This window comes from Pundamilia nyererei, unplaced genomic scaffold (genome assembly GCF_000239375.1).
Source record: "Pundamilia nyererei isolate P.nyererei 1_Seehausen unplaced genomic scaffold, PunNye1.0 scaffold00105, whole genome shotgun sequence".
NCBI classification, from domain to species: domain Eukaryota; kingdom Metazoa; phylum Chordata; class Actinopteri; order Cichliformes; family Cichlidae; genus Pundamilia; species Pundamilia nyererei.
Window position 1 is genome coordinate 44,244 of NW_005187506.1, and position 9,389 is coordinate 53,632.

General features: G+C 49.1%; 2 protein-coding genes across 2 annotated transcripts in view; both read left to right on the top strand.

Moving 5' to 3' along the window:
- Positions 1-2,812, top strand: part of pik3c2b (phosphatidylinositol-4-phosphate 3-kinase, catalytic subunit type 2 beta) — a 32,969-nt gene extending 30,157 nt beyond the window's left edge. Inside the window, exons 30-32 of the mRNA XM_005740902.2 lie at positions 412-518; positions 1,521-1,649; positions 1,947-2,812. Of these exons, the coding sequence (XP_005740959.1) occupies positions 412-518; positions 1,521-1,649; positions 1,947-2,138 (428 nt within the window). The 3' untranslated portion in view covers positions 2,139-2,812. The remainder of the gene's footprint in view (positions 1-411; positions 519-1,520; positions 1,650-1,946) is intronic.
- Positions 2,813-5,610: 2,798 nt separating this feature from the next.
- The window catches only part of ppp1r15b (protein phosphatase 1, regulatory subunit 15B), a 6,268-nt gene continuing 2,489 nt past the window's right edge, over positions 5,611-9,389 (top strand). The window contains exon 1 of the mRNA XM_005740874.2: positions 5,611-7,793. Coding sequence (XP_005740931.1) covers positions 6,351-7,793 — 1,443 coding nt within the window. The 5' untranslated portion in view covers positions 5,611-6,350. The remainder of the gene's footprint in view (positions 7,794-9,389) is intronic.

The window sequence follows — 9,389 nt, forward strand, 5'->3', positions numbered from 1 at the left end:
GCTTTTTGAGTAAAGGTTTAACTACAGCCAGCTTGAGAGGCTAGCAGAGGCTAACAGCAGAGTTACTGATAGGAAAGTTCAGCATATCCTCAACAGCTCACCTCAGTAAGGCGTTCATCAAAGTTTTACAGCCTCCTCCACAGTAAATAAAGATGCTTCTCACCCGGCTTTGACAGCTGAGGTAAACAGCAGTCTGTTCCTTTAATACTCAGACGCTGCAGTTCCTCTGATGTCCAGCAGAGGTTATGAAATAAATCTGTAATATTCAAACTTAAGTCAGAAGATGAAATATCTTTGTTTATCAGAATTAAGTACTTCTTAAACTCAGCCTGCGACTGAAAGTGTTAGAAACAGCCAAATATCAGACATGTTCATTGAAGACTAACATTGAAAGTGTGCGTGTGTTCGCAGAGATCTCGTGGTCTCCAGGTTCAGGAAAAGAGCTCGGCGAGGTCAAACTGTCCATCTCCTACAAGAATGAAAAACTCTTCATCATGGTGATACACATCCGAGGCCTGGTCAGTGTGTCGTGTTATTATTAGATTCATTTATAGCTTTATTTCTATTTGTTTTTATTACGTTTTTGTATATATTTCTTTATTATTATGATTACTCTAGTTTCTGTTGTGTATATACTTTTTTTTAAATTATGTATTCTTGGGGGAGCAGCGGCTCTACTCTGAGCCCCTCCCGGATGGCTGAAATCTCACCCTATCTCTAAGGGAGAGGCCAGCCACCCTTCGGAGGAAGCCCATTTCCGCCGCTTGTATTCGCGATCTCGTTCTTTCGGTCACTACCCACAGCTCGTGACCATAGGTGAGGGGAGGGGCGTAGATCGACCAGTAAAATGAGAGCTTCGCTTTTACACTCAGCTCCCTCTTCACCACAACAGACCGGTGCAGCGGCCGCACCACTCCGTCTGTCGATCTCCCGCTGCCTTCTCCCATCACTCGTGAACAAGACCCCGAGATACTTGAACTCCTCCACTTGGGGCAGGAACTCGTCCCCGACCCGGAGTGGGCACTCCACCCTTTTCCGGCTGAGAACCATGGCCTCAGATTTGGAGGTGCTGATCCTCATTCCCGCTGCTTCACACTCGGCTGCGAACTGCTCCAGTGCGAGCTGGAGGCTGTTACCTGATGAAGACTCCCCATACTCCCAAAGCCCAACCCACAGAATACTCAGATGGACATGGCCGTCTGAGTATTCACCTCCGGTGTCCACTTGCTGGTTTGGGGGTTACACCCATGAACGGCCGCCTCAGCAATGGAGGTGCTGACTATGGTCCAGTCGGTCTCAATGTCCCCAGGGTTCCTCAGAATAAACACTTTTTATTTATTTATGATCATTGTTAATATTTTAATAAATGTATTTATATAATTTTAAGGATTTTTTTTCATGTTTTTTAATTAATATTTTTATATTGATCAGTGGGTCTAAGTCCTGTCCTGGTATTTGGGGCTTCTGATTGTTTTTGTTTTTTCTCTGTGGGACTGACACTGATGCCTGTGGGTGTGTAGCAGCCCCTGCAGGATGGGACTGACCCCGACCCCTACGTGAAGCTCTATCTCCTCCCCGACCCTCAGAAGATGAGCAAGAGGAAAACGAAGGCGGCGCGACGCACGTGCAACCCGACCTACAATGAGATGGTACGATCCGCTCACAGCGTCTGGAAGTGCTGTGAGATACTGCTATCGATGTGCTAAGTAAATACTGGCCCAGCTGTGCAGATAGTAATGATAATGCAGCAGTGAGCTGCATGCTGGAGGATAGAAACAGTGTCGCTCTGATAGCAGTGTTGGTGTTAACCTGTCGGTATTTGGATTGTTCTGCATCTCTGGTGTAAAGAATCGCGGATGTCACTGTGGTTCAACTCTTAGATGTTGATATGACTAACTTTGCTGTTTCCATAGCAACATCACTTTTGCCTCCCTTTGTGTCCCCAGCTGGTGTACGAGCGGATCCCACGGGGGGACCTGGACCAGAGGGTGATCCACCTTCGGGTCCTGGGAGACGGCGCCTTCTGGGAGAACACGCTGCTGGGAGAGACCTTCATCCCCCTGAAGAGGCTGGTCCCAGGTCAGCACTGGGTGGGCTGGCACAAACTGGGCCCCCCTGGCTCAGACTTCGCCCACTGATGGACAGGAAACGGGAGGCAGCGGACTTAAAAGAAAGAAGAAGAAGAACTGCAGGCGTTCCTGCTGAGGGGGAACGGTGAAACAAAAAAAGGGAGATCCTTTCAAAGTAAAAGCCTGCTCTGCGGGTGTCGTGCCACGCTGTTAGTTTATAAGAGACTGAGTTTTACTTCAGTGAACGAGTTCCACTAACGAGCTCGCCCTGACCTTTGACCTGAGAGCGACTGAAGGAGTGGATTCCTTTTTTAACAGACCTACAGGAGCTCAGACGTGCTCGAGCTGTTTCTTCTTCTTCTCCTCGGACCGCAGCAGGAAGTTTAACTGTGAAAAAGGAAACGAGGACAGAGGCGCGGTGAAGAAGACGAAGCAGGTTGAAGAGCGTGGGCAGCGCCGCTGAGAAGACTTTAGGTTATTTTTTATAGCGGGTTTGATTTATTTTTAAAGTGCGACTGACTGCCGGCTGCTTGCGTGCCTATGTTTCATTCCTGGTTTCTGAACCATGTCATTTCCTGTTTTTAGCTCAATGACGGCGGGCGTTTTGTGATCAGCTGATTTTTGTGTTTGCGCTGTAAATGAATGCGAGGTTTTCACAATGACTGCTTCACACGTTTAAAGACGAGAGAAATCTGAAGAATTTCAAAATTCTGAAACACTGAAATAAAATTTTTATTGTTGGATTGTTTTTGATCATGTGACTCTGTGATGTCATCACGCTGCTCATTCAATCAGCTATCACTTCTCTCCCTAAGGGCACTTTCCCCTGATTGGCCAGCATGCGGAAGCCTGCTGAGGGGCAGCCTGTGAGCTGTTAGAGCCCCCTGCCTGTGGACATGTCATTCCACAGGCAGGGGGCGCTCTCGGGGCAAATTTCATCCTGTTTTTGATGGAAGAGTTCGACAGCTTCTACTGCAGTGAAGTCGCTGAGGACATCACAGCACCACGAGCCGCTTTACAGCACCCTGCATTTTGATTTGGGGTGTGAAGCCAGCTCCTGCTTCTGCTGCTAACGTGTGCTGGAGGTTTGGAAACAGGCGCCGTCAAGGGAGGACGTCCTGTCCTGAACTCTAACCGACCAAACAGCAGGCAGCAGTAGCGTGCTGGTGTTTCGTGGGTAAAATCAGGTCCGCACGAACAGTTCAAGTGTTTGTATTTGTTCTGCATCATGTGACTGAGGTCCTGACCAATCAGATGAGGTTGCTGTGGGTGAAGAAGCATGATGACGCGCAGAAGCAGGCTTTGTTTGGATGCAGCTTCACTGATGACGACCTGTACAGACGAATGATTCTGAACCTTTTCTATTGTTTGCACTACACAATAAACTTGAAATGAAAACAGCTGAAGGTGGTCTGTCCTCCTCTTCCTCCCTCCTCCTAGGGTCTACACCTGCCTCGTTTCCTGTGTCCGTGCTGCGAGGGATAAAGGTCGGCCTGGTTTTAGAAGCTTGGCTTGGTCTATCAGATGTCTGGGGCTAAAGAGGGTGGAGCTCAGGTGAGCACAGTGTGGTCTGTAACAGCAGGTCTGCAGTCGAGGCTGAGATTTCATTAAAATCCAAGAATGCCAGAAATCTCTTTAAAATGTAGAATAGAAAACAATAGAGTCCAGGTGAACCACTCAGGTCTGCTGATTGGCTGTCGGCTCTCGGGCAGGTACTCCTGCAGTGGCAGCACAGAAAACACCCCACGGACGTCTTTGTTACTACAGTTTTTAATAATATTTTATATTTGCGGGTGGCTGTAGCTCAGGAGGTAGAGCAGGTCACCTGCTGATCGCAAGGTTGGAGGTTCGATCCCTGGCTCCTCCAGTCTGCATGTCAAGTATCCTTGGGCAAGATACTAACCCCAAGCTGCTCTCCGATGCGTCCATCGGAGTGTGAATGTGTGTGGATGTAGTTAGAAAGCACTACGTATAGAGAAAGTGCTTGTGAGAATGGGTGTGACTGGGTTTATTTTTACAAGTAATGTGTGGATCAGATATCAAGCATCTCAATCCCAATGTTGATATTGGTATCAGATCGATACTAGTGTGACTGGACCGATACTGGGTCTATCCTGTGAACTGTTAAATAATTTCTAACAAATAAATATCCCAGAAACCTCTCTGAACCTTTCTGTGGTGCCAGGTTTATTCATAGCCACATTTAAACTACGGAGCTGAGCCGACCGCTGTAGACACGGGCACATTTACAAGTAGCTCTTCAAAATAAAAGCTGAAATGTGTGAGAAGGCAGGACACACTGGTCTCCCCTACATCAGCTGCCTTTAAAGGGTGTCTGTGTCAGCAGTACTGGTCCTGTATTTACTTGGTATCAGAACACTAAACTTTTTTACTGCAGGCTGGCTCGTTTTGGTTCACTTTTTATCTGTTTCTGTAATTATTGTGAAACTGCAGATTTGACAGATCCAGTTGTAGGCACAGTTTGGATGTCTTTGGTTTTTACATTAATCCTGATCTGTTTCCTGTGACGCTGACGGGACAGCAGGACCTTTGACCCTTGCCGCGTCCTCACACAAAAGCAGGTGATCCTCCACAGCATCATCCAGCACCTAGCTTACACACACACACACACCTGCATACAGTATTTATGGAGTTTAGTTTACTGTCAGATTTTGATCAATGATTTCTGATCCTGGACTTGACACCTGATCCCAGTGTCAGCCTTTTGGTATCGATCTGATATCAAGTAAATGCAGAGCCAGTGCGATACCAATACTGATACTTTCAGCTTATGTGAGAGAGCCGTGTGTCTCTTTGTCCCCGCAGCCACATGTCCCTGAGCCTGGTTCTGCTGGAGGTTTTCTGCTTGGAAAAATCACATTTTTCCTTCCTACTGTCGCCAAGTCGTAGGCTCGTAGGCGTTCGTCTGATTATTGTAGGGTTTTTATCTTACAATATAAAGTGCCTTTGGTTGACTGCTGTGATTTAACGTTATATGAATAAAACTGAATAGAATGGGGAGCAGTGTGTCCTGATTCATGAGATGAACCATCATCTATCGGCAAATTCTGAACACATGAATGAAAGGCTTTATTGGCCACATGCAGGTTGCATAGTGATATGAGATCTTCTGTTGTTGCCTGTTAAGAGTCACGCTGCACAGTCTGAAGATGATCTAAAGCTAATCGGTTAAGACACGTAAAAAGACGGGAAGAAATAGAAGCATGCATAATCATCTCCAATTCAGCCTTTTCACCATTAGTCTGAGTTTTGAAATGTTCCTTAGATGATGACTGACTTTTACTTTCCACAGTTGGCACAATAAAACACAGCTTTCATCTTTTATTTTGGAGAGCTGAATGTGAACGTGCCTGTCTAATGTGGCTGTAAATAAAACAGGCACCACAGAAAGGTTCAGACATGTTTCACAGCATGTTTGCCGCATTTGTTCATTTAAAACACTCAGTGCGCTACATACTGAACTCGGGGGATAGAAACAAAGTGTCGATTTGATACCAATATGGGCATCGGTTACTATGGGCTACTATCCATACTGGGTCCTTTCACCATCTCCAGTGTCTGAGCCGCTTCTATAAATTGACCGTGGGAGCTTCACGCTGATAAACACGTGGCACACTCGAGCCCAAGTTTCGTTTATGTAACGGAGACGCAGGAGCGAACAGCACCTCCTCCTGCACTCCCTGCCCGCGGCCTCCCGGAAATAGAGATTCGCGTCATAGGCGACGGTCCCCGGGCTGTCTGATGAAATCTCTCAGCGGACGGACGGACGGAGCGAAGCGGCCGTGGAAACTGCTCTGTATTCGGAGACCGCACCAGTATTAACGCCAAGAGGAGTCCGGAGAGCACCGCAGACTGATTATAACCCGGTGAAGTGCTGCTTTGGTTCGAGTATTTGAATCCGTCTCCGCCTCCGGGGAACTAACCGTCAGGCTAACTAGCTGCTAGCGCTGAGCTAACGTGCTAAGCTAACTGGAGCCCCGCCGCAGACAGAATGGCCCGTTGCTGGTCTCCACACCCGGTACTCTTCGTGTCTCAGCACTTGGGTTTCTCCACCTCCGTCCGCACAGAGTTCTCCACAAGAAAGAAGCACCACTGTCAGCAGAGCACCACGGCCCGCGCCGGGCTCTCGGCCCTCGGATCCTCCCGCAGCTGTAGCCGGTGTGTGTGGTGTGCGGAGTAGGCGCGATGAGCTGTTGGATTAGCAGCTAACGTGCTAACAGCCTGTTCGTATTGAAGTTGTTCGCACATTAAACTGAGGACATGTTCAGAAATATGAGCGAAGAAGGACGTTTAATGGGCGGGAGGCGCCCCCCCTCATCTTCCTCCTCCATGCCCGGACTGGACAGCCAGGAAAGTTCGTGGATCGGCCTGCTGTCCAGGCCCGCGATGGCACTGGTGGAGAAAATCCGGAACCGAACTCTGAAAAGCAGCTTGGTTACCGAGGAGAGCGAATTTCTTAGCCCGCTGGAGGACGTGCAGCTCGGGCCTCCTCACCTGTCCTACCTGCAGTGTGAGCCCCGAGGCGTGGGGGCTCTGCCATGGCTCTCCGCGGACTCGCTACGGGAAATCGGGCTCCAGAATGGGGCAGAGGTGAACCTGAGCCTCTGCCAGCAGACCCAATTCAGATACCTGTCTTCGTTCCGGGCTGTTCTGGGCCACATGCTACTCAGTTCTCAGGAAGTAAAACCCCCGGGAGGGCAGAGCTGGTCCAGCAGGCCATGGTGGGACAGCTTCTGGGGGGGCAAGGAGTGCTCGGAGAGGGAGCAGCTGTCCCGCGGGATGCTGGGAGAAAATGCTGGAGCCAGCGACCACAAAGAGCAGCTGGTGAACAATGGAAGCCCCCCCACAGTCCAGAACGCTGTGGCAGACCGCCAGCTCAGCATCAGAGATCCACAGAACTGCTCAGGAGCCACCATCGCCGCAGCCTTACCTGTGACCCCCGAGCAGGACCATGGGTACTCCAGCCTGGAGGAGGAGCACCTGTCCGGCGTGACGTCCGCCAGAGCAGAGCCGTCGCCACCACAGGAGACTGAGGGGATGGAGGAGGTGGTGCTCGCCGTCCCTCAGTGCCAGAACAAAACTATCAACTTCATCATGGGTGGCCCTTGCAGCGAGGATGAGGACAGCCAATCAGAGGAGTCATCCTCTGATGATGATGATGATGATGATGATGATGATGGCTTTGACAGCGAGGGCTCCTCTGAGATGTCTGATGACACTAATGATGATGATGAGGATGATGACAGTGAGGCGGAATCAGAGGTGGAGCGTTTGTGGCGCTCTCTGTGCCACAGCAAGGACCCCTATGACCCCCGAAACTTCACTGCCCGCCTACACACGGGTGTCACTGCACCTCGTGCCATCCCTGTCTCCACGCCACCATCCTCTGCTCAGTCTTCCCCCTCCTCCTCTCCTCCCTCGAGCCCTGACACATGGGACGACTCGCCGTCTGCGAGCGAGGCTGATGAGGAGAGCCTCCGCCTGTGGAACTCCTTCAGCTCCTCCTCAGACCCCTTCAACCCACTCAACTTCCAGGCTCCCATCAGGACCCGTGAGTCTGCCACGGCGAGGGCCAGGAAGAACTCCGCCTACCGCCGCCTCCGCCAAGAGTCTCCACCCGAGTACAGGAAGGAGGAGGCAGAGGACCGGATGGACAGCGGTTTCTGTGACGCCTCCGCCCGGAACTGCAGCTCCACGAAAAAGGTGCGTTGGGAGACAGTGCTGCTGGGGCGGGTCAGGTGGTTAAAACACTGATTAAGGTACAGGTGAGGCTCACCTGAGGACAGTCAAAGGGTCTTTGTTAGTCACACCTGAACACACCTGCCCTGTGGGGTTTTGGGAACAGTCAGAGTGAAAGTGAAGCTTCAGTCTGTTCTTGGTTCAGGTTACTGCGGCTCGCTCTGCGTCAGGAGCTCATGAACAGGTGAGACAGAGAAGGTGTGGAAAATAAAGTTTATTCAAAGTGAGCTGAAAGTTTCCAGCAGAAGAAATCAAATCTTCACGCTGCATACTGATCTCTCGACACACCTGTAGCTTTTCCATGTTCATTACAGCAGATGCTGTTCAACCTGCTGACTTTCAGTGTTTATTCTCAGGTTAACACGTCACATATTTAATTATTTAATCTAAAATATTTAATAAATCTCTTAACTTAGGATTTAAAAACTATTTTTAAAAAGTTATTCATTGTGTGGCTCTGCTGAATGTTTCTTCCTGTTAAAAGGGAGTTTTTCCTTCCCACTGTTGCAGAGTGCTTGCACCGAGGCAGTTGTCTGATACTTGGGCTTTGCGTGTTCTTGTGGGTATTTACCTTCCAGGTAAAGCACACTGAGTTGACTGCTGTCACCGACTTTGGGGTAAACATGCTGATTTGAACATGGGAGTCTGTGGCACCGACTCACTGCTGGAGCCTCTGCTGGCCGTCAGAGGAACTGCAGCTGAGGAGTGTTTGACAGTAAACATGAGTCAGACAGCAGGAAGCTCCGCCTCCTGTGGGTTTGTTTGCTTCCTGGAGAGACGTGAGGAGAAACTGGATCGGTGAGCTGTAATTAGCTCGGAGCTTTATTTACTCTGTAAACACGGCCAGTTTATTAGTAACTCCCAGTTCAGCCTTTACCCAGAGTTCCCAGCAGGTTGTCCGGACAGCTGTGATGGTGAGCCCACATCTGGGCCATGAACTCAGAGACGCTCTTTTCGCCCCTGAAAGCCAAAAACACAGCGCCATGATGGTTGAACGACTTATCCTGTGTCAGGTCTTAATGAAGGACGTCTAATGTCATAACGTTTCCCATCAGATTTCAGCTTCAGTCAGATCCTCCAAACGTCCTTCAAACATCATAAAAGCCTGAAACTCACTTTGATTTGGACCCAAAGATTTAATCAAACCCGACGATCCTGCTGCTTCAACTTATCCCCAATACAGATGTAAGGATGTAGGGAGTGAAACAGTCGAGTCTGTCACTACCCGATCCGTACCCCGCATGCGTGAAAGGTTTCTACTTCCGGTCGTCGCGTTTTACGATAGTTATGGGTCAGAGTAAGAGTTAAGATTAGAGCTGCCACAAACGATTATTTTGATAGTCGACTAGTCACCGATTATTTTTGCGATTAGTCGACTAATCAGATCATCATCCATTGGACGTACAGCTTATTGCACCAGCAGCATCTGCTCTTATATAACTATCATTAGCTTACAGCTTGAAGTGTTTGTGCTAACTAAAAATAAAGACAAGATGATAGTTTATTAAAGTTTAATGAAATTTGCAGATTGTTTCGGTGAAGTTTAATAAACTCCTTGCT